This window comes from Camponotus vicinus, unplaced genomic scaffold (assembly GCF_025532165.1).
Source record: "Camponotus vicinus isolate PSW18456_S1 unplaced genomic scaffold, iyCamVici1.0 SCAF_3, whole genome shotgun sequence".
In the NCBI taxonomy this organism is placed as follows: domain Eukaryota; kingdom Metazoa; phylum Arthropoda; class Insecta; order Hymenoptera; family Formicidae; genus Camponotus; species Camponotus vicinus.
In genome coordinates this window covers 18,353,249-18,379,478 of record NW_028141967.1, presented here as the reverse complement: position 1 = coordinate 18,379,478, position 26,230 = coordinate 18,353,249, and the positions used below count along the sequence as shown (strand labels likewise).

Sequence of the window (26,230 nt, the reverse complement as noted above, 5' to 3'; positions counted from 1 at the left end):
TTAACTAAAGAATTCGCGTTTATTTACAATCACGGCCATTCAGTACGTGCTTGTTCTCGCTTTCGAGCCGTGAATCATATCTGTTTCTCGAGAGAAACTCGGAGAGTCCGAAGATCATCTCGGGAAAACTCATGAATGATTTGTTACCACATCCGGAAATGCATAATGGAGGATGTATATATATTATTTTTAAAAGTACTAGTTGCGTAAAAAACTGAATAAACTCGTAAATTGCACGTATATTAATATATCTATTATCATATATATTCGGACTGATGGGAAAAGGATGACGAGGTTTTTAAAGGGATAGTGAAGCGACATATACGACGAGTTTATATATAAGTAAAACATATTAATCATATGCAAATATAAATGATTTTACATGGTAGTTCTAGCAAATAAACGATACAATATGAGGATGACCGTTGCGCAAAGAAGCGAGTAAACATCCATTATATCATCAGTTTTACGCATCCGAAGGGTAATCGAGAATCTCACCAGTTATCAGTTTCGCACGTCTCGATTTCGATTGAAACGATTCGAACTTAATTCTTGATCGAGCGCAAATTCAATTCCGCTCGATTACACTCCTTCTTTACTTATTTTACAGAACTTTAGGATTTTAATTACGATAGTATGTCTGATAAATTTACTGAAAGTAGATAAATTGAAAGAATTATTTTTGTCTAATTTAATAATTAATTTTAAAAATTGAAGAAATTGGCTTCATTATGTTTTAGTTTATTTTTATTTTCTCTCAAAATTTTAATTATTCTGTTTTTTCAAAAATTTTCATAGAATAATTTTAGTATTTATATAATAATATAATTCTATATTTATTTTTGTCATTTTATTAGAAAATAATTTAATTCTTTCAATTATCACAATCGTCTAATATTTGTGTAATTAAGATTTCATCAATTTGCTAAAGCTGTAAATAAGTAAAAAGGGAATGTATATAATTGAGTCGTGCAAGTTTTCTGTAACTTTCGTTCTTTCGAAAATTTCTACATGATACGATATGATGATCCATGATTTTAAAAATCGATCTCGGTGACAATCGAAGAGGCAAAGGTAACGATCGCGTTGCTCGTCCCACTTTCGTTGAGAAAGATCGCTTTGCTTCGCGAAATAAGCTACAGCGAATTATTTGTCTCTCTTAATCATTAATCTTGGTGCGATGCTGGACGAATCGTCTGACTACGAGATTCTGGACAAAAATGTAAGAATTGACATTCGAGGTAATCGCAGGAATGGACGTTTCCTAATACGAGAAAACAGATCGTCAGCTTAGTCTCTTCGATTAACTCTGATTGATCGTACCCTGCGAAAGAGCTTGCGGAAATTATAGGTAATTCTCGAAAGATACCAACACAGCGTCACGACAATCGAATTATTGCTAACGAACCTGAAACCGCAATTCTCCGCGAATCGATGTATGTGTGTGTATTTCTGTGTAATAAAGGATACAAAAGGATTGTGTGTCCGAGTGTGCCCAGTTCGATAAGAATGCGTCAAAATCTCGGCTGCACATCATCGGCGAACGGTATCCTATATATTCCGATATTTTTCGAATGTACTCTATTAACGGTAATCACAATCATAATTTGTCCTTCGTCAGCATATATGAAGATACGACGTACGCAATAATAAAAATCCGCATATATCTCTACGCTCGCGAAATGTGTATGATCGATCACACAATATACATACTTATATTCGCGTATATCGCGTATATTCGTGTTCATATACGTGTAAATGTGTGTATGTGTGTGTGTGTATGTATATGTGCGCGAATACGGATATACACAGAGATTTATCCCGATAGATCCGTCATCGTGCACATATATTGGTGTACCTGTACCTGCGCGCAACATCATAACTCATACGACTCTCTTTCTCTCTCGCGCGCTTATGGCAATAATAGTAGTATATATTTTTACATGCAAAAACAAAAGTTTTTTTTTATCACAGTGGGACAGCATATATTCGTTAATAATGTAATATTATGTCGATAACGTTTTTTTTTTGCTTACGCCCACGTCTTCGTGCTCCCTTCCGATTTTCGCAGACGGCACGATTCCCCTTCTCACCGGCATCCGCATCATTGATTAATGATCGATAATTATCGCCTTGCAGCAAACACCCATTCCTAATCAAACATACGATCGATCAGACTCGCATGTGATGTGATGATTATTCGATGGATGATTATTGAGAGATGACGCGAATATCAACAACGGTATAATTTTATATAATCAATTAATTACATTGTGGTAATTATGCATCACTAATTGTATATCATGCTGATAATCAATTAATTATATGAAATTGTCCGATTAGCACTCATTTTGCGGTTACATCGTTAAATATACAATGATTACATCGATTAACGGCAGCTTCGCGCATCTGTTAATTTCTACATTTAAAAATAAGTGCACATACTTTTTTTTTAATTTTTACTTTTATATTATTATATTTTTATTCTCTCTTTAAAAAAAAAATGGTTTTGTTTCGACGTTAAGTCAACGCGAGAGAATTTTTTCATTTGTAACTCTGTGTCGTTACATGCTAGTACATACAATTCATATATAATTTGATTATCATCGTATCTCGTTCTCTCCCTCTCTCTTTTTCTCTCTTGCTGCAAGGCTTCTCTCATTTTCACACATTCACAGCTACTACAATAGTTTATTAAATTTATCAGTTCTTATCACACCATTTTATCGTCAAAATCGATTAGCCTATCGTCAACCTATCGCGAAGTTTCGCGCCCATCCGGCTCCTTCTTTCCTCCCTTTCAATCTCTCTCATACTCTCGTTTGCTTGTACAAAAGCTAAGGCAAAGTTTATTTTCATTCATTCTTCCTCTCTTTTCTTCTTTATTATTTTCTCGCTCTATCGCTACCGGTCAATTCTCGGAGATCACAATGTAACGTAACGAAAGTACGTTGGTCGACGAAACAATCTTCCACGTGGTTTCACACGCCTGTTTAGGGCCAGCCCTTTCTCGTCATTAAATCGCGATTCTCTCTCGCATTCATCGCGATCGCGTCTTTTCGATTCGTCCTGGACACTGAGTAAATATGAAAGACCAGGTATGCTTCATGCATGTATTAATATCATTGATTATCGACGATATCGTGGTTGTTAATTCTCTCAAATCGACGCACAACGCTGATTAATTTCTTTAAATCGACATAATTGTAAGCAATCGATTTCGTCGATTCGATACCGCGCAAGTTGACTCGACGAATCACACAATTTCGACAATGCATATGTCTATATATGCAATAATAGTTAAGTATAATCAAGAAATATAAGCGTTTTAGCGCTTCATCTATCAAGGGATTTTATAATCCTCCGAAATGTAATTCGTTTTTAAAAATGTATTCGTTTATTCAAAATTTTATCCATCAAATAATTCTCATTTTCTCTTAACTATTATTGCATCATTCCCAACGTTCACATAGCTCAATCGTTCTACTTCGACATTTAGCATTTTTCATGGACCGGTCCTGCCGAAAACATTCGCGCCACTAAAAAGTACCATCTTCGTCTCCTCTTTCTTTCGTTTTTTTTTGTACACAAAAGAGCAATCGGCTCGGATATCATGAAATGACACTGCATTTTCCCCTTGGTCTTCGTAAAAAAAAGAAACAACAAAAAAATATTAAAACCAAGTCCCAACAGTCATAATATTGACTCTGACGAAATGCATGTTTCACTTGTTACCCCTTTGATTTTGCCATTTTTTTCGAAATGTTAAATGATTATTGATGTGTGAATTAAAATTTATTAAAATTTCTAAAATCTCAAAGAATTCAGATTTTGATGCTGGATATAACTTCTAGGATTTGGGAGGAGCTATACATTATTCTTTATATAAAAAATATTACACTTTATATAAAATTAAATCTTTTAATGAGTTAATTTTCTTTTCTTTCAGAGATAACATTATGAGAAATGGATCCGCAGAGTCAAAATATACTTAGAATTTATTGAATTTTTTCGATTTTAATCCCAGCTTATTAGCGCTTGTGATTATGCCCGCCAATCGCTTTTTTATGATCATTAATAATATGTATATGCAATTTTTCGAGTAATGAGATGACAATAAGATTCTCTCAAGATGTTTCGTCACCTTCATTTCCGAAATATTCAAAATCGCTTTCGAAAGCGATTCTTCGAAAGCTCATTCTTATCCAAATATTTTTAATTTGAAAAGTTTTTACGATGACATATAGTATCGATCAAAATTCTCGTTCACAATTCAACGATAAAATACTTTTATTTTACAAAAAAAAATCACAATTCACAAATTTTGATAAAATTTATATCATATGTTTAGATAATGAATTGTGTGAATATCATGATAGGAACAATCTTTATATTTGTAAAATTTTTATCAAATAAAATCCTATCTTTTATTTTCTATTTTTTTACGTTATATTATGCGATATCCCAGATTTTCGAGCGACACTATATGATCTCTTAAAGCATATTTTGATTAATTTACGAAGTGTTGTTAGTAAATTATTAATGCTAGTAAACAAATAATGTTAAAAAATTTCGTTGTGACTAAAAAAAATTAGAATAAAAGAAAAGTAAATGATAGGATTTGTTCGCGCACGCGCGATAAAATCATTAATGAAGAAATATCACAAAAGTTGAACAAAAAAAAGCATCATACAAAATTGGACGAAAAAAGTATTTAATATCGGTAAAAAATAATGCATCATATGTTTCGTCTTGGTAAAGACGAAATAATTTTAGTAGAATTTTCCTGCATACACCAGAGAAAAAATAGTAAATTTGATGAAAAAAAATATCACGCATTCTATTACCACGAATATTACTACATATAAGGCAAAGCACACGCGACAACGTGTGCGTAAATTTAAAAAGGATATACGAAGCTCGATCGTGTTTTCGCAATTTAGAATAAAAATTATTAGGCGCATAATCGACGCGTCTATCAAAAATATTAAGAACCAATTTACACTTACATTTTCGAAACGGTCGTATTCCGAATCGCAACTATCTATCTATCTCCGGAAGTACAATTCGATGTTGTTCATTGATCAAACGGATCTTTTGATCTTACGCTTTAATTCAGCGACTCGACTCAATCTATCTTCGAATCCCGTGGGATCAGGATCGCACTTGTGTGTGGCTGCTCGACACTTTTGCGCGAATCTCCTCGAAGAAACTCGCAATCGACGAGGCTCGCGCAAACGTGTGATTAATATAATATAATATGACACTTCATCACATATGATGTATATATATAATATGTGTATATATATATATATATATATATATATATATATATATATATATATATATATATATACACGCGTACGTATATATATTATAAATAATCAATTAAAGGTTGCTTTTTGAAAGTAAGTAAAAATATATATAGATATATTATATACTCGTATATATATATTTTTTTCGTTTTCCTCTTTTCTCTTTGTCTCATATCTGCACCATATATATTTCTCGAGGAAATGCATATCGCATCTATATAATATTTATATATATATATATATGTATAGCTTTGTTTATATCTCGTACATATATATCTACTTTGTGTGTGTGTGTATGTGTGGATTTACATGTTGCACTATGCGCGATATATAAATATGATCTTTTCTCACTGGGAGAAAACAACGACGAGTGCGACTCATGATAAATATCGAGATAAATAATTATATATTATTTTATTTAATCCGAATTTTCCTTTACGAGTTTTACGTGCTATAAGAAATACGTATGCTCGTAAAATATAACTATAAATTAAGAAAAGATTAAAAAAAAATTAAGAAAATTGCTCAAACAATTTAAAACTTTGAAAACAATAAAGAAATAGAAAATCATTTTATTTTAATGAAAATTTTAACAGTTTATAGAATTTAAAACACTTATTTATGTAAAGCGTTAAATTGAGATACATTTAAGATTATATAATATTAAACTTTATGTACAAATATATAGTTGCATTAAAATTTGTTTCTATAAGATTTATAAAAACGGAGCACAATTCTCTTTTTCATTAAGCTCAACTTTTACATTAAGAATTTTTGGAACTATACAAATATATAACACACACATTAATATAATACATAAAATATTCATATATTACATCTGATTATTTAATATTAATTATATTATTATTAATTATAATTATCTTTTACCATAACATAATTGCGCGGATATTGCATTGAATCGCATTACCAAAGATTTTATCGCGAGTCGTACTCGTCGGTCATAATATTTTTTATATAACTTGCTCCTAACATTATATATATATAAGTCGCCCTTCGTCGTCGAATCATTTTCTTTACACTTCTGCACCAAAAGATTAATTATTTTCGTTAGAAAGATCATAAAGAGCTATCTCAACCCGCTTTGCAAAAAGATAAGTTTCTCCCTCATCTCACTACTGTTTTACTATTGTCCATTATGCGTAAGGTTTCATCGCCGAGACTGACATCTATTTGCCTTACAACAAAAATTAAGATAATACTTTATAAAAGCTTACACAACAGATTATCTTGACATAAATAAAAGACTTGGGCAACAATAACTTCCTGAGTAACATGCATAATTGATATATAGAAAAATTGAAGAAATAAAAGACGAGAAATATAAATAAATTTCAATTTAGAAACTGTATATTTAGAGACTGTATCGATAGATTAAGGAGATGAAGGAAACTATAAGACAGCGCCGTCTAATTTCCAAGCGCATGTTATTCAGGAATGAACCCTTTACAATACAAAATCAATAATGTGATTTCTGCGTAAATTTTTATAAAGATTTATCAAAGTTAAAATTCCGACAATCATAAGGCTTAAATCCTAAAAAATTGAACACGATGATGAATCCTTTTTTTATAAAATATTAATGTCGTCGCTATCCTGCTCTTCAAAGCGCAAATATATGAAACGATATAAAATAACAAAAAGCGAACAAGGCTTCCAAGAGCAAAATAGCGAGAAAACACGAAAACATCAAAGAAAGTGAAAGAAAATGGACAGACGACGACGGACAACGAATTAGACAATCACGTAGTACAAGCCAGGCCGCTTGCCTCTCCTTTCCTCCTATATTTCGTTTGTATAAAAAGTCTTAAACTATTCCTAAGCCTACGTAATCCGAAGCATTCGAAATGAGCAACGAGCCTTTTATTCACCGTTTTTCTCATGCAACTTCCGATTGCGATCTCATCTTTTTTTATTTATTCATCTCGCGCGGCGTTTACCGTTCTGCGTTTTCTTTTAGATTGAAAAAGAGAGACATTTCGTCGATCTTTCTCGCTTAATACATAAAATATAATTATTGTAAAGAGAGAGAGAAGGAACAAATATATAAAACATCTGTATTCATTCAATCTCACATAAATCGTATTTTATATATGTATAAAATTTATATATGTCAATGGAAATTGAGTTTTGAAACAAGATATTTTGCATCTTTTTTTTAACGATGTATCTGGAGCTAAAATTAGTTATCCGATTTTTATGTGTGATGACAATCGAACAATCGTATTTTGCTCCAAACATCTGATGAAAGTACATCTATGATGCAATATATTGATAAAATTTTCTAACTCTACTTGCACCATTTCTTATCTGATACATTTAAAAGCAATAATAGCGAATAAAAGAATGAATCACACTGAATGAGAAATCAGGCTGATTTCCATTCATTTCGCCTTCCATACTTACAATGCAATTTATTTAATCAGATCAAATCTGTGTCGGCTTGCATTTATGTTAGCTTTCTATCGATTACGGTAGCGCGAGAGGAATTCGAAGAACTATCGATTTAAACGTGTGAAAGCGTTCCCAATATATTCTCGACATTTACCGACCGCTCTGTAAACGTGAGATTTCTCAGGTACGCATTTGTATTTATTTTGTTTCGTAATAGTTCGGATCAGAACACAACTAAGAAATAATTGCAAAAGAGTAAAAATAAATGTAAGAAATTAATGAATAATAATTATTCCATTGATGTACACAATAGAATTATAAAAAATAAAGATAGGAATAAACGTTCCTACATTCTAATTTTTACCGAAAAAGATTATCATTCAATTGTGTTTCATCAAGAGTGCATTTTTCCTTGTTCATTAATAATCTTACTTTTCATTTTTCTTCCTTTATTTTTAATTCTTGTTTCTGATCTTTCCCCTCTCGTCGCCGCTATCATTCGAGGTCGTATTTAGAATCGAAATAAATCAGCGAGAAAGATCGAGTCGATGTATTAATCGCAAGGGCATACATTGAATTTTTGGCAAGAAAAAAGCTCACGTACATTTGAGGAAAGAAAAAGGAGTGTAGAAAAAGAAGGAAACAAAGACAACGATAAGAAACTAGGGACAAAAGTGATCGGAAACGACAAACGTGATAACTCTTCTCCCCACTCACAGACAATCTGAAATCACAGATAATATTTATATCTCTTCTTCTCTTATTCATCAATCTGCTTGTGGCGCAGCGTCCGAAATCTAACGTATAAAAAGAAAGTTCTTACTGACAAAACTTCGTCGGGATCCGCTACGGAATGCGATCGGGAAAAGACGACGAGATATTCAATTCATCATCGCGTGTTTTAAACACAAAGAATTGGCCGCAAAAATTGAGGATCTATTTTCTTAATGATTTAAAGAAATTTGAAGTACAATCAGACATGGAACGTTGTAGCAGATAAAAATTTTTATATGTAATTTTCATAAAAATTAATATATATATCATGTACAAATATTGAGTATAGTTTAAAAAGAACATTTCTTTAAATTTTCCATTAAAAAAATGGATTTATCGAGTTCCCTCGCTTTTCAATTATTATCAAAACGATATAAAGACGATTTATTCATATAATATTTCGCTTGATTATATTCTAATATCATTATTGTAATTTAGCAAATTACATAAAAATACCGCCGTCTTCAATACAAATCATAGCACGCGCTCTTCATCGAACTCGCGTATGTTTGCGTATGAAGCATTTAGGAATTTCGAGTAATAAGAAAGTGACCATTTAATTTTATTGATCACGTTTAACCCTTAAAAACCTAATGTATTATGACAGTTGCATTGAAAATATGCAGATCTTGATTCATAGTGGTGAATTATTAAAATTAATACATTGAAATTAACAAATGTAATTTTTTAGGAGAAACAGAATATATTACATTTAATAAAGGCATTTAACAACATTGAATAGTAACACGTGAACTAGTTTAATTTATTGCACAAAAAACTATACGATTCATTGTGAATCTTTCATCAAAAAAGCATTAACGTATTAAACGCTTTTACAGTAGTATAAATACTGTAAATAATAGCTATAAATGAATACCACTCTATTATAGCTTCGACTTATTATATAACTATAGCAAAAATGTTAGATTTTCATGAATATTTCATGTGATATTTTAATTATCTTTTGTCAATAGTGTGATTTAAACCATATAGAATTGATACAATCAATCCTACACAAAATCGAGCCATAATGAATACTAATTCAAAGCTAAATTTAAAACTATATTACCGCTCGATACGAGCTAATTAGTTTCTGAAAATGATTCAGGCTCTTAAGGGCTAGACGGTCATAGAGATATGACTACCCTGATTACCTGAACGATAAAATCTACGCGAATGAAGCGAGTTTCGCTATCCCCGTCGCCGAAACAACGACGCGTCCCAACGCCGATGATTCCGAGCGGATCAATTCTGCGCGATGACGAGCGTCAAGATTAAAAACATATTTGGCGGAGAACAAAATCGGTGGCGGTAATGTCGCGCCATCATTCCGCTGTAATCTCCGCGTAAACTTTCGACAGGGCTCTCCGCGTTGTATAAATCCTGAGGGAGCGTTGATGACATCTGTCGGTGGTGTCGTTGGTCCTGTTAAGTGCCAGAGGTTTCCAAACCTTTTTGGTTTATAACGATTCTTTGAAACTAATATTCTTTTCATGTTTGCTCTATATGTCGAGATAAGAAAGTATGGATATACGAAACATCTAATTATTATTTGTTAAACATTCCGAAAATAAAGTCAAATCCTGAATCTTCTAGAAATTTAAGCAGTTAACTACTATTAGCTTACTAAATAGAAGCAGTCAATTACTTTTAACTTTACATTCTGGTATCATTTCTAAATTCTGATTGAAAAATGTTTGAATATTTAATTAAAAAATCGCTGCTGATATAAAGATTCAATTTTACGGAATTTTCCAAGTTTTTAATTTGTTATTAAACATCCCTATGAAAGAAGACTTGCTTATCTCTTACTTGTATCTTTTCAGATAAAGACCATCTTTTCAAGTATGACGTTTGGAAACCTCTGTGTTAGTCAAAGCGATCATTACCACATCACGATAACGCGTGTACATCTAATTCTATCACTAATAGTTCTTATAATTATTACTGTTGCGGCTATTAAACACGTTTCATTGAAAGAGTTTTCGTAGATCTCGTGACTTACCTATCTATCGTTTGATGATGCTCAAGCATCTGGTTGCACGCTTTCGATTGCGCGCTTTTATGATGTCTATTCGCGCGAGATATTGTTTCCCCTGACTATGTGCATAATTATTGTACGTGGTTTTGGAAAATGTTCCTGAACGTTCTGTTTCACAGTGGAACATGTTCGAACTCGTCAAGAAAGGCTTGCGTGATGCAATCGGATTCGCCAATCGTGTCGGCGCTTGTAGCAGCAGAATTCACGTAAACGTATTCGGATTCAATCGGATACTGATCGCGACGTTAATCAGCATGCCAATATTACGTATGCGACATGAGCTGATTCTCGTGGGGTTGTCGCGCAATTGGCATTTGGTTCTGAGCGTAAATCTGAAATTGCTTCTGCTGGGATTGCAGTTGCGCGAGCGCCGCGGGTGGCGCAAACGCGGGATAGGCCAAGGTGGTGGTTAGGCACTCGTTGTGTTCCTCTAAGGAGTTCTGGGCATAGTGCAGCACGAGATGTTTCAGGCTCTGATGGATGTTATAAGGTTCGGCAAAACCATAGCCGCGCTCGGTGCCGTATATTATGCAATGTTGTACCACGCCGTTACACCTGCAACATTGTAATTCTCGAGTAAGCCATGGTACAAACTACTAAATTATATATCTTGAAAATATAATATTTAATACTATAAATTTCGAATAATAAAAAAATTTTATTATTTTACTTATCACATGGAATGACGAATTATTTGATTAGTACTATTATTCGTGTGTTATATTTGCGGTATTCACGGTATTTATTCTAATTTATTTTCAGAGATTCGAAACATGATCGTCATTGACGGCAGAAAAAAGACTTACACTATGGAGAGCGCATATTGGCCCGTTCTTGATCGGCGAACAAGAAAAGTACCGTCGGGTTTGCCCTTGAGAATGCGATCAGCATCGGGACGAGAACCCTGTAGGTAGAGCCACGTTTTCTCGTCGGAATGGACCGCAAAGTCCTTATTCTGTTTTATCCCATTTTTCTTCAACCATCTGTGTTTGAAACAAAATGCGAACAAATTAGGTAGTTAGATAATTTTCCAATGTGAATGAAAAGAAATATTTGATGCTTAAAACAGGATACGTACAAAGCGTAGCGATCCCTTTGTCGCGCGAGCTGTCCAGTCTCCGATTTCAACCTACATGTTTCTCTCTCGAGGGTTCTGTTATAAGCAGTTTGTTGATTCAGATTCTCTTGCAATTGAATCTTGCTGTCTCTTAAGGCCTTTAGTCTTCGTTGCAGCAACTCCGAATTATCCGTTAAACTGTAATCATTTAACGCAATATCGATTAATAATTCTGTTGTTTTTGGTATGTACAGAATCTCATGAATATCATTATACTTTTTATATGTATTATGTTATACATTATTTTAATCTCAATATAATTCTTAATGGAATATGTAATATCTTTGAATAAAATATAAAGATGCTTTGAAAAGTGAAGAATACAATACTCACGTGGAAATCTCGTGGGGCTGAGCTTCTTTACGGAACTCATCTTGTAATCTAATCTGTTCTTCAAACATCTTGATGGCTTCCTGAAAGGCTTCCATCGCCTGACTCTTCAGCTCAACTTCACTAGATGTTTTGGTATATAAATCCCAACAATTGTGGTACTGCCGGATACCGTCACTTACTTCCTTCTCTAAATCAAGAAACTTTTGCAGCACCTTCGCCATATCGGTCGTATTCGTTATTTCATCCTCCTGTTTTTCGATAAATAATAGAAAATTAAGCTCAAAAATGATTACGGAAAACTATCACTTTGTAAATTTAATCTGGAATGTTCGTGAAAGTTACCTGCTGAAATCGCGATACCGGGTAGAGTAGCTTAATGTCCAGCACGGCGTTGTATTGTGCGAGCGAGCAGTTTCTATAGTAGTCGACCAGCTCGATGACCGAATGGAAGTTGTAAGGATCCGAAAATCCATATTTCCCATTTCGATGACTGATCTTGATAAGTTTGTTGGTCCCGCCCTTACGTAGTGTCAAAGTGTACTCGCCGCACTTGGAAGACGCATTGCGTACCAGAAAGGTGCCATCCGGTGAATCAATCATCATCTCGTTCACATCATCTCTCGTGATGTCACCCCAATACCATTCGGCTTCTTGAAGCGTGCGCGGCCTGGGATTTTTTCCAATGTTAATTATAATTATTCATCATCTAATTATACCGTGTAATTATATAAATTCTAAATAAAGCAATTTGTATGCGTAAAAGGGACAAAACTAAAATTAAATACAGTATCACGATAGGTTGACAGAAAAATTCGAATTAAAATTCGATGTAGAATTGAAACTACAAACAAAAATTTGTAACCTAGATTAAAATTTGGACCGAAACCAAACCGGACTTGAGAATCACCTGTGTGGTTGTTGGTCCGCGCCAGGTGCCGTTCTGTCTACAGCATCTCCTTCGAGACTCGGGTCCACGATTGAAAAATGCGGTCTCGAAACTTTACGCGGGGGTAATTGAGGAGGACTGGCAAACTCAGGCAGCCTCTCGTTCCAATCGCCGTGTAACAACAACAATTCCATTATGCGTATATGAGCTTCCGTGTTGTGGACAACTTGGCTGTAATAAAATATGTGTGTAATTCTTTATAATTAAATATTACAGGTAGTCTTAAGCAATTTTATCTATAAATAGCAACGCAATCGCACAAAATTAGACAACTTTACTCATGATATAGTAATATATTATAATCATTATATAATAGAATTATATATCTTGAAAGTAACCAGAGTTATACAATCCACATGACGTTTCTTTTGCAAGAGAATTTAAACAACACACAATGCTAACGAGTTAGAAAGTTGAACTCTTTTAACTTAATTAGTCAACGAGGCGGAAAACAAACCAATACTAGCATCCTTGATGCTTTTTTTCAAATCGTTGTTAGTAAGAAAAAAAAAACATCGTGTGAACCACCATGTTCTACTCTCGACTCTTCCACTGCAATTGGAGAAATTCATGTGGTACTCACATGATTCGCTCCCAAGGCGGCCTGAGAAATATGTGGCAGAGCATTTGCACGAGGATGGTCGGCTGTTCCGTGTAGGCTCTCGCGTGCTGCAACTGGCAGATGCGACAGAAGTGCGCCATTAAATGGCACAATGTGCTACGATGATGTTCCGGTAGCTCGGCTACTAATTGATTGAGGCGTGCCGCGCATTGCTCGTCGCTTCTCATACCTAACGATGAAGATCAATTCAACATTATAACATTAGAGTTATATCTTGATGAAATCTCGAATTAATTAACAAGAATAATTAATTGTAAAATATATACGTATTATATACTCACTTGACGCCTCTAGGAATCTGTCGTACCATTGTACAGGGATCACCGGATCCGGCAATTCTCGCAGGAACTTCTTCAGGACACTCGCAATGCACTGCGGAGTATACGGACTTAAATCCGCGTTGTAGACGTCTGAAAATATTATATCACGTGCGTTTTGTTTTATCGTCGCTCGAGATTATTGATACATACTCCTAATGATAACAATGTTACGTGTTAATGATTAATTATAACGCGCGTGAAAATTTTTAACGGGAAAATACTTCTGATTATAAAAGTTTTGTTCATTTTCTCGAGATATCTGCATGATCCTGTTTGCTTTTTATGAATTGTCAATTTCTTGCGTAACAAAATTTCACGCGTTAAGAAGCTTAGATTTATTAATCAGAAGTATGTATATAAAAAGAAATATAGACTGTATTTAGGTATATTATAATAATTGCAAACATTAAATTGATAAATTCTGAGTTTGTAGAAAGCGCTTTTCCAGTGTCGGACAAATAATTGCGCGTGCTAAAACGCTATAAAGTATCAAGTGCGACGTGAAATCTAGATCTAGAATCAATGCATATGAATGCACGATGCAGATAGATATAAATAGCAGTAATATATCTTTCTCAGAAAATGTGGGAAACTTACTTAACGCCACTTTGAAAACAACTGATACCGTGCACTTTGCGAGAAGTTAAAATAAATTTCGACGATACGCACGAGTGAAATATTTTCCGCATAAACAGACCGGATCTTTAGTCTCTTAAAAGCCTGAAGGGGGTCCTGAATTCTCGTTTATTGTGTCCGTCTCGACCCGTCTCGTGCAAAATAAGCGCGCACTCGCAGTTTTTCTGTCTTCTTCTTCTTTTTCTCGGTTATCGGGAGCCTCGGCAACGCAACTCTGTGAGTGCATCTGGTAGCGCGCCTCGAAATTTTTGCAACACCCGAACATTGTGGAATGACTGCTCCGCCGGCTATTTATAGCGCGATCCGGCCTGCCGCGGTTTCGCCCGCACGCTTCTTACCTTCGTTCAGCTTTTGTCGCAGCTCGAGGGTCTGCTCATTAGGCGTATTGCTGTTGTGGTAAACTTTGTAGAGGTCCAGCTTTGTGTCGGCGAACGCCTGCTGCTCGAGGGCGTGGGTGCACCGCTCCACCAGAACCGGCGCCGAGTGGGTGACGATGTCGAATTGCAGGCACAGACCGCGACCGAACACTGTAAAGTGCGATAAATATCGTATATTGTTTAGTGCGACGAATATCGAGGTGACCGTGAACCGACCCCAACTCGAAATTCCACGTATGAATTCATAGAATTGCTTGCGGTGGGCAGATTTCTTTTTATCACGAGAAAGCATTTTTTTTTTTCGCACAACGCAGCACGCTTAGAAATTGCGAAATTAGTGCTCGAAATTTCAAAAAATATATTACGCACACACACAACGTTAAGTTTATCGCAGCATTATAAAATGTAATGCACGTTATTATCGATCTTGAACTTTAGCCACGCAAGTAATTAGAGAACAAATACATTTTACAATCGCATGTTTTTCAATAATCCTTTATCGAACATGTTTCATCGGAGGAAAAGATAGAGCGACGCTTAAAGATACGCTCATTACACGGTTATATATTAAATATAAACTCAAAGATCTTATCTACTTGTAAGATGTTTGATCGTATCTAATCTGATGATATCATGATTTTTTTTTTTTAACAAAGTCAGCGATTTTAATATAACAATGTAAAATACGTTATATCACTGGCCTGTATATAAAATTCAAGACAAAGTGTAATAAACATATTCTATTAATTTAATCCAATATTATCGATTGAAAGCACGCACACCATTTTTTGCTTCTCTCGTCTTCTTTTTAATAAAATCATCAATTGTATCGAATTGTGAAACCAATTCATCTCATTAATCTCACAATTTCAAACCATAAAATACGCTCCAGTACTTGCTTACTTAATTGAGACTTAAATCGTCCAACTTTAATCCTTACGAGGTTTAAAATGTTAAGGTCAAAGTACGCCATGCAAAGCGCAATCAATCGTGGGACGATATTAATTCGCAGGATGAAGCGAGAAGGCAGCCTTCTCGCTTGTCTCTTCATTCGAGAGACATTCGCGTTTAGCCGTGAAATTCGGCGAGGACAAAGAGGAATTCTCGAAGATTTTCTCGCGGTTCCTCGCAGATTTTCGCGCCGGTGAACTTTTCGCTTACGGCCGTCCGTCTTTCTCTTCAGTTTTCCCGGTTTCCTTTTATTTTTTTATCTCGACTGACGAACCTTTGACTTTATTTTCGCGCGAGGATATACGCGCGATCATATTTTCGCCGCCGCCGAACTCTTTTTCGCTCCCTCTCTCTCTTTCTCATCGCGCATACACGCCACTTGTACAATCAAAGACGCGTGTATGCATGCATTATGACGAGAGAGAGAGGACGAGAGTGCGGCGAGCGGGTCGGACCGGGGCAGAGAACATTGCGTAGGAGGGGAGAAGGAGGAGAAGGAGAAAAATTTATTTTTACGACCGCAACGGCGACGTCTTGTTTCTTCATGACCGTATCTTCTTCTTGTTCTCTCGAGAAGGACGAGTGACCGAGAGAGCAAGAGGGAGAGACGCAAAAAGGTCGGAATTAAAACACGATCTACGGGCGTGAACGCATGCGAATTTTATGCGCGGAGGATTATACCGCGGAGGACAGTCGGGCCATTCGATATTCGTCACGAATCCGCTGTTGCACGCGCGAAAAATTTCGAGAGCCATCAGACTCGAATAAATCAATACGTGGAGACATATAATTCGAATTTTGGGGGTGACTTGCGGCTTTCGAAATTTAGTTTTATGGCGTCGATTTTAAAAAACTCTGTCGAAAAAAAGAAAAAAAAACGAAGCGAGAGATCCAAATAACTGAATCTTGGGAATTACAAATTACATTTGTCGCTGCGTCGTTGAATTTGCCGAAGTTAATGCGATGAATAAACGTAACACTGCAAATGCATGCATTATGCATCGAAAGCAAGATGTCGAGCCTTAGCAAATACAATTAAAGATTTAAATTGATTGCTGCGTCATTTTCAGTCAACTTTTCAAACGGACAGATGCAATGTGCAAGACTGTCAATGTCGAAGTCGCCGGCGTGCGGTCGCACGTGACTCGAATTTTTGCTCCCGCGGGTGAGGAGCGTAATTGCCGTCGTTACACCTCCACCGAGCGTGCAGTCCGGTCGGAGAGACGGTGATGTGTGACTCGCGTATAGGCGATTAAACGCTACCAATTACTATAAATCAACCCAAGCCGATGCAACAATCGCATACACGTATGATACGTGTGAAACCGGGGATTGTTAGTCGCGCGTGCGACGCGAGACACCGAGCCTTCTCTTTCTGTAAAACGCGAGATTAGATTGTCCAATCAATGGGCCACATATTTTCGGGAGTTCATTAAATCTAAATGACCTCCGAATAAAGTGGATAACAAAATCAAGGCGTGATTAACGAAGCTCCCTCGCACTAATAACTCTCTACTCGTTGCTCGCCAAATTTATTTATCCCGTTGATACATAATTTATTAATTCACCGAATTATATCTCAAAATTGTTATTATCATCATTAGTCACGAGTGGGCATCGCGTTGGATAAACATTATCAGTCGGACGATAATTTCCAGCGATCGATGCACCGTCGCGTGATATGTACAAACGCAATTGGCAACGGAACCCGGAATAAATGAATGAAGGATCGGGGACAGCGAGGCGACGGGATGACACGGCCCTGAAAACTGGCGCCGTGTTCGCGGTTTTGCTATGCACAAATATTCGATTCCGTCATTCGTGCCGTGGCGTGTGCAGCGTTAATTAAATGTATCATTGGAGGCGCGCGTTGACGGTGCGAACGTAGAGTCTCGCCTGCGTTGTCTCTACCGATTATCGTTGTCTGGGAGATACTCGCGCCGTTTAACTATCCCGCTGTCAAAGGCACACGTCGCCAACTCCAGCTGGCGACTGGCGCGACTTAAGAAAATACCGACCATCTAAACAGTCCGTAGTTACCAGCACACGTTGAGATAATTAATTATTGATATGTTGAAAAGACATCCAAGACGAAATTTTTTCAAATTTAAATCGCGAGATATCGTTAAAGTTTCGTTATAAAAATTTAGAAAAGATATGTGATTAAAGATTGAAGGGAACGACATTTCTCGAAAATTATTTCATGAATGTGAGGATATTTTGGTAAACTTGAGTCACTTTTAGCGATATTTAATTAAAAATTGACAAAACTCTATCTCTTTCTCTCTCTACTTTCTATTAAAAAATTGTATCAAATGCTAAGATTTTGTAAATCGTCTTCCTCTCGTATGGATATTTTCCTCTGGCAGGGAATGCGTCGTAGAGCGAGGCAAAGTCGTGTTGAAACTCGCACGCTTGGTTAAGAATCATTAAATGCCAGCAAGTGAGGCGACTCCCACGCGACCGCGAAGCGGAGGGATTTCAATGGAAGAAAGTCGTCAGCCGTGAAGTGCAAGTCTCCGTGAAGTGATCCAGGTTATCATAGAGCGAGGTGCAGAAGGCGCAGCCAGGCGCCAGAACGCGCGTCCTTGCCTTGTTAACTTCGTAACTTCGCCATAAGATTCGCCGGACCGGCCGGTTACGATGCCACCGAGCGTGTTTCTGACGCAACCTTCCATTTTGGAAGACACTGAATTTCTCAGCGTCTCTTTTCGCATTCTATCCATTAGGGACGCGACACAGAATTAATGAGCGTCCTGCATTTTACCTACCTACGACTATGCCACGCCATAAAATTTGCAACTGCGACGACGGCGCCGAGTCGGCGATTCAAACGACGTGACTTACCTGAAGTAAACCTGCCGATACGATTGTCCGTGTCGACCGATATGCAATTGGAAGGCAAACCCGTCTTTGAACACGTCCTGTGAGCGACCAGCCCGCAATCTATGCAATGCAGAAAATTCGCAAGATCAACAGCGCGAAACGCATTCTTTCTTTTTTCGTCTTATTGGTTCTAGTTTTAGAATTAATAACTGTCATGCAGGAATAAGCATGAAATTGTGTGTTGCCGAGTATTTTCAATGATAAATTTTCCTTATAAAATCTAAAAGTCATACAATTATTTTATAGATAGGAAATAAAATCATTATGAAACATACCGCGGCTTCATTCAAAATTAATTAAAAATACGATGCAATTATAATTTATAATTATCATGAAAAATATAGAAACCTAACGAATATAAAAGATTAAATTGCGTGAAATGACTCTCAAGGAAGCTCCTTCGCGTCGACTATAAAATTCAATCAATTTAAAGTACTTGATGAATTGCGATTCGATAAAAGAGAAAACGGGACGTACCTTGACAGAGAAAGCCTTGATGTAAGAGACCCCTGAGGTATTTATGGCATTTGCCGCACTTCTCCAAGACGCTGAAGCTGTGCTGCGTGAGTTTATGCGCCTTATTGACCACGTTGTTGCCGGGATAGTTGACTCCGAGCGAGCAGCCCGATTCCGCGGCGACGCCGGACGTCGGCATCGTTGTGACCGGGGAACTCGCCGTCTCCGTCGCCACTGGGGGTGGCGGCGACGATTGGCAGAGTTCCTCGATACAGACCAAGATACTCCTTTGATGGAACTCATCTTTTATACCCATATTCTGCAACAGGATCACACGAGGCGATGTTCGCATGAAAAAGTATTCCAATGAAAAAGGACACTAATTTATCTTTTAAGAGCGTTACGTTTCAGACTTAATCTTCTCGCGATGAGACAACAAGATCTCAAATAAAAAGTCCTACTACGATGCAGTAAAATTCTTTAGAGTGCAATTATATATTTCAAATGTAAAGTTAAAGCACATAACTTTATTGGCTGATTTAAATAAGCAAATGAAAATAAATTATTGTAAATTAATAATTAAGATATTACTGAACCGTATGTTTATTGATCAAATGATGGATCAATAGTTCTTCCTACTCGGCAAAAATTTTCATTGGATTATAATAACTTCGTAACAAAAGAATTAATTAGTTTGAATATGAGTGTTGTAAAAAATTAAAGAATTAATTAGTTTAGATAAAAAGTTTAGATAAAAGCGTTGTGTGTGTGTGTGTGTGAAAACTTTCCCGAATATATAAAATATTTTCTTCATAATTTCTGTTCAGCATTAAATAAAAATAAAAATAATATTTTAGCGAATTAAAATTTTAATTATTCAAATTTTATTTTAGATTTGCTTATTTGTTTTTTGTATTATTCTCGAATATATGATATACGAAATATATAATGATACATATATAATTACATATAATACATGAAATATATAATAAATATATTTTACATAAACGAAATGAAAAAAATAAAATATCTCGAGTAAAATAATTTGAAATTACTAGTAATTATTATTATCACTTTTTTTAGATATTCTTCTCGCACTTAATCTTTACTCGATTTAACGCCACGTGTGCAACAGAAGGCCACGAGGCCAATTCCACAGAATCATCGAGTCGCAGAGATTTTTCCGTCACATTACTGGTAAAAATGCGCGTGTATCTCGGTGACGGTTGTAAATCTGTAAAGGTATAACACGAGCCAAGAGAGCGACTATAAAGAGCGGGCGCATAACGCGTGTCAAAGTCGAGCGTGAAGACAGTTACATGGTGACTAATGAGGAAAAATAATATACTCGTCATAAATAGCCGGAACGCTAACTAGAGTTCAACGTTTCAGAGATAGTAGATTAAGAGATCTATCGGCTTACTTTTTTCTTTTCATCATTGACCAATTATTATAATCTCTAATCTCTAATGACACTTTCGTTCAATTTCGTGCAATTGCATGGTTCTGTGAAAATTAAATTAATTGCGATCTATCATTTTACGTAGAAGCTTAAAACGTCTCTTGTAGGTCTTTTATGACAAACATAATTTGCTTGATAGAGAGAATCGAGTTTTTACTTTTGAAGGACCTTCAGATTTTCCGATAGATAAAATTTTATTTTATTATTAAATATCAAAAATTTATTAATGTTATATAAACTGCAAAATATATTTTACATATCCTACATATTGTTTACAACGTCCAATTAGCGTCTAGTATATTTGTACATATATAATTAGTTAGTTCAACAAATTTGCCGTAGTCATAGGCTTTCTAGATTCTGGCGATTGATCGCGATCGTTTGCGCTATAAATTATAGCATGCCATCTTTCTTTTTGCCAACGAAACTACGCAAAATACCTGCTCTCTAAGAGTAGCGATATCGCTAAAAGAACGACAAGGGGGAGAAATAATTCGCGGGTACCGCAGCGGTAAATCAGTCAAGAGGGACTTTGAAGAGTCGGGGGCACCGCGCTCGTAAAAGGGGTGAACACACGGACGATCGTAATTTATACGCGTCGTTACGACCCTCTGTCTCTCTCTCTCTCTTTCTCTCTCTTTGTTCTCTCTCCCGGCAAGCATCTCGTTTTCTCTAGAGCACGGTCGAGGCAACAGGTGTCGGGTGTACGCCGTTGCACAATACCTGCACTGCACTCGCGAAGAGATACGATGCACCCCGCGGTTCGCGAGTTAGCGATGCAGATCGCATTCACATAATGGAAATCTTCGAGAGGACCTAAAATGTCTTTGCCATCTGCTCCAGTTTCTTTGTCACGAGATATTTCGTACGTTAATTATAGCGTTCGAATCGAAACATGTAATTGTCAAAGAATGTAGCTGGTGCAAGGGACAATAGTTGATCGATTACGCAGCATTTTAAATATATAATTATAAATATAAGGATGTGTGGAGAGAGACATGTACAAAACTTGTGAATTGAGAATTAAATAAAAACTATATTGGCGATGCAGATAAATATATGCGTATCGGGAAAAAAATATGGTTAATGTATTATGAAAATGTCATAGTTCTCGAGATGCTTCATAATTAAAAATTGTAAATGAAAATATGATAGAAGATATGATTGAAGGATAAAAAATCAATGAAACATTTAAGTCGTATGTATTAATGTGAATGTATATATATATTCATCAATGTGTTGAGAACTCGTCAAATACTTTGACTAATTGATTATAGGTAAGAATAAAAATGCTCGTGACCTTCACACAATGTAAAGTGATATGAGTGAATAAGTTGCATATTTGCTGCTGGGTGCGCTTGATGAGATAATCATCGTGCGATTAAGCGTTTATTATAATCACATTATTTTAATTGACCTATATCGGTTAATTCAATGTCACGCACGTTTAATTCCTCTATTAATTTTGTCTCGATGAATCACTTGACTTGTAGCTTTTTTTTTTTTTCGCGTTCAATTTAAATTCCCCGCATTCGCGTTGCTACATTTATAAGCGTGACCTGAACTGCATTGTTTTTATGTCCTGTCGACGTGACTGACTGAAAAAAATTACATTTTTTGCATTCTTATTGCAATCTTTAATTTTTTATTCGAGTGACATTTCATTTAAAAAATACTCATATTTTAAAATTAGGATAGAAAAAGCACATTTTTACATAAATAAAATATAAAAATATTAAAAGTATCAAGAATTAAAAAATCAACGTACATGTATTTTTTTTAAATATAAATTCTTGTAAATGTATATGGAAATGTAATTAAAAAACACTACGTTATATTACAAACTTCGTTTTTGTAATACAGTCTGAAATGATGAATTGTTCGAGCAAAGATCTCGTGAATATTAATTTTAAATCTGACTCCTACTCATATATATTATTATATTTATTATCACATCAGTACATACACATGAGTTATTCAAAGTTTCAAATTTATATGCGAGTTATTTCCAAAAAGAAAGAAGCTGCATAAAAATTTCTTTAAGTGTTAAAAAAAGGAAACAGCACACGAGAGTACCGGTAATTATAATTTCATTTTACGTACACATAGTCTTTATTGTAGGAAAAAAAAAATAAATTCAATTCCAGAGAGAGATCGAGAGAAAGAGGAGGAGCGCTTCCGGCAGCTGGCTTCTTTTTCAGATTATGGTATTCGGTTGTGGACGCACGTTCTCGCACGATGGCGCGCTATTTCGACCGGCGCCACGGCGCGCAGTGGGCCAAACGCTATTATTAGCGGCGACAAGCCAGCAAAAGTAAAGTGATCGATATATTACGCGGCCGTGCGAGAGCGCGGCGATAAAATTTGACGGGCTCGTTATTTTATTCCAAGTGCCAAGAAATGCTCGAGAGAATTCGCTGTTTCGCGACAAGGAGAAAATCCGCTCCGAGTACAGATACATCTTCGCGGTTTTTTTTTCCCATAAAACGATATCGAAAGTATGTATATATATATATATATATATATATATATATATATATATATATATATACACACACACACATACATTTCTTAAAAAATAAGTGCTATTTTAAGAGAATCTATTATTGACCTTAATAAAGTAACTTCTGATAATAAAAGTTTAGGGACACGTCATTTCTGGAATGAAATAAATTCTGAATAAAATTGCGAATGAAACAAATCTCTCAATAAAATAACAATGAATATTTGAAATATCTAAGACTATGGCGAAAATAATAATAAAAAATAATAATAAAAATAATAATAAAATAATAATAATAAAGTAACTTCTTGATAATAAAACTTTAGCGACACGTCATTTCTGGAATGAAATAAATTCTTAATAAAACTGCGAATGAAACAAATCCTTCAATAAAATAACAGTGAATACTTGAAATATCTAAGACTATGGCGAAAAAATTAAGGCAGATTTTTTTGTCGCACGGTCAAAACACGACAATTTCCTCTCGAAGGACGAGCCGAATCGAAGAATCAAACGATTTCTCGCACTAAAAGGATAGATTTATGATTCGATTAGCATAATACGCGATTTGCGTACGTTTCCTTGGCGAGACGCATCTTTGTCCTGCGAGAAACGTGTCGAGGCTGAATTCGTGAATCCTTGAAAATTCGGAAAATCTAGAGAATTTAATTGAAAAAAATTACGGTGATCTATATATAGGAATAAATAATAATCCCGAGTGCGGACTGTGTTGATTTCACGATAATACGATAATATTTCTGCACGATTATTAATTTAAAGCCTGATTTTCAGACGTGAATCTGTCGCATATCTTTGCAATTCAAGTTGCAGTTCACTTTGCAAGTCTTTTCTTTATTTTCATTTTTTCTTTTTTTTTTCAATTTTTTCATTACCCGCCCATACGTAAACGAGTGCAATTATCGTTATCGTGGAAATCGCCACACAACATAATTAAAGGCAGTTCGACGGAACGCCCGTTTTCTCACACCATATATCGGTGCGAGAATACTTAAGCTAACACCAACCGGTGTAATTCGATTGTCCATCTTGACCCGTTACTCCGCGCACAAGTTTCTTACATAATTATGATAATGTGGCACGTGGTAATGCACAGGGAAAACGCATGATACGATCATTACGCGCGACGTAACTGCTGAGAGTAAGAAAAGCGTAGGAATACATGTGTGTGTGTGCTTGTACATACATATATATCGAGCTTTTTTCTTTTTTTCTAATACTAAATAAGATGTTAACAAAATGCCAATAGTTAAAATTTTTTATACTGTATCTCGCTATAATATATTAATCTTATGTGTGTGTTAGCAATAAAATAAATATTGAAGTTACATTGACAACTTGTTCATTTTGACGTAGATATTTATATCAAAGGAAAGTTCTTGCAAATTTATTTAAGATTGATATTATAATAATGATATAACACATCCACGAGAAGAAAATATGATAAAAGCAACATTTAACATTTGCATATGAACGCAATAATTTTATCCACGCAATTGCGTCAATTCAATATGAACGAATTCTCTGATTGGATATAAAATATCGTGTCTCGCAATGCGAAAAAAAAGCATCTTTATTCTGCGTTTTGTAGCGTTGCATTTTATATCTATACCTCGCCGATGTGTGTGTGTTTTCATTGCGACAGCGTTTATTTAGCATTTTAGCATGGCGAGATCATTAAGAAAAAAGAAAAAAAAAATTAGTCAGCGGATATAAAAAAAGTTACGATTAATCTTGAACGATGAAACTGCTTTTATATATTTTATAGCATTTCGTTTTATGCGCTAGCGATCTCTGCCTACGCTTTCAAGACCGCAACATTTATCTAATATTGTTTCAGCGTTATCAATCGCAAGATGTATATTTCGTATCTTATCCTCTAAAGGTTAAAAATATTTTTTTTCTAAACTCTTTGCATGCTCAGTATATATATTTTATATAACAAACATCTTATGGTTATATTAAGAGAGAAGTGTTTATATTTGATTATCTCCTAAGCATTTTTTAAAAGAAATTTTTGAGAAACATCACTAAATATTTCGATGCGTACAAAAATAATAATAATAGCCTACATGATAATAAATGTATCGTTACCTATGTTGAAACACCAAACTCCGCGTGGAGTTATAAAAAACATTATCGCGAAATTCCGCGGCGCGGTAAATTATACATTTTACATTTTCATGCACTACGCAGTAATTCTACCGCAATGTTTGGCACTGATAGCGATACAGAAAGCGTCGCGATTGCATTGGATTAAAGTAGACGTGTGGTAATAGGATGCGCGACAGATGTTCATTCAAAATCGTGTCGGCCACCAAACGTTGTCCGTCTCAATAAAGACTTCTCGTCGAATCGCGTCTATTAAGAAGATATTAAGAGAAAAAAAATGATAAGTGCATCAGGGAGCTGCGCCAATAAGTGATCTCATTAAATCCAGCGCATACCTCGTGTTGATTTTACGTGTTAGATTTTATAATAAGCATGTAATGTTGCGAAGATAAGTCAAATACAAAAGCTTCTCGCGCGGCGACAAGAGGAGAATCGTCGAGCTGAAAGCTCCAAATCGCTTCTCACTCGAAGAAAAATCAACGCTGAATGGATGAAAGAGAGATGTATAGAGAAAGAGAAAGACAGAGAGGGAGATTCGATAAAGACTCGACTGTGTAGCGCACTTTAGCAGACGCTACAGGGCAATTACAAGGTCAACGGGCCAAGGAAAACGTCGTCCAGATACTCTCGACTCGAGGTCATCGTCTCTCCCGAGCACTAGCCGAAGAATTTTTGATCGCGCGATTCCAACTTCGATCCCGACACGACCCAAAACGAGCAAAAAGTAAGGGACTAATGATTCAAAATAAGAAATAGAAAAATTTTCTCTTATAAAGATTTTCTCTTATACTGTATAATTTAAATTTTTTTGTTTCTTTCATCTATTATTTTATTTCGAAATTCTGAGTTATGTATAAGACATTTTTTATAGTATTTTTAGAATAGTAGTGTTGTATGTGTGAAAATGTTTCTAATATATTAATAGATATCTGAATAATGTAATTGTCAG

The 26,230-nt window shown here is 35.4% G+C and overlaps 1 protein-coding gene across 4 annotated transcripts in view; it reads right to left on the bottom strand.

Annotated features, from left to right (window-relative positions):
- Positions 1-331: 331 nt before the first annotated feature.
- Pi3k21b (phosphatidylinositol 3-kinase regulatory subunit alpha) overlaps positions 332-26,230 on the bottom strand; it is a 60,896-nt gene continuing 34,997 nt past the window's right edge. For 3 of the 4 annotated variants that reach the window (XM_083094659.1, XM_083094660.1, XM_083094658.1), the window contains 11 exons: positions 19,208-19,505; positions 18,692-18,790; positions 14,855-15,043; positions 13,842-13,970; positions 13,522-13,729; positions 12,900-13,109; positions 12,335-12,659; positions 11,993-12,240; positions 11,621-11,797; positions 11,349-11,525; positions 332-11,097 (listed from right to left, as the gene is read on the bottom strand). In XM_083094659.1, coding sequence (XP_082950785.1) covers positions 10,806-11,097; positions 11,349-11,525; positions 11,621-11,797; positions 11,993-12,240; positions 12,335-12,659; positions 12,900-13,109; positions 13,522-13,729; positions 13,842-13,970; positions 14,855-15,043; positions 18,692-18,790; positions 19,208-19,505 — 2,352 coding nt within the window. In that variant the 3' untranslated portion in view covers positions 332-10,805. The remainder of the gene's footprint in view (positions 11,098-11,348; positions 11,526-11,620; positions 11,798-11,992; positions 12,241-12,334; positions 12,660-12,899; positions 13,110-13,521; positions 13,730-13,841; positions 13,971-14,854; positions 15,044-18,691; positions 18,791-19,207; positions 19,506-26,230) is intronic. The other variant, XR_014437880.1, reaches the window with a different exon arrangement.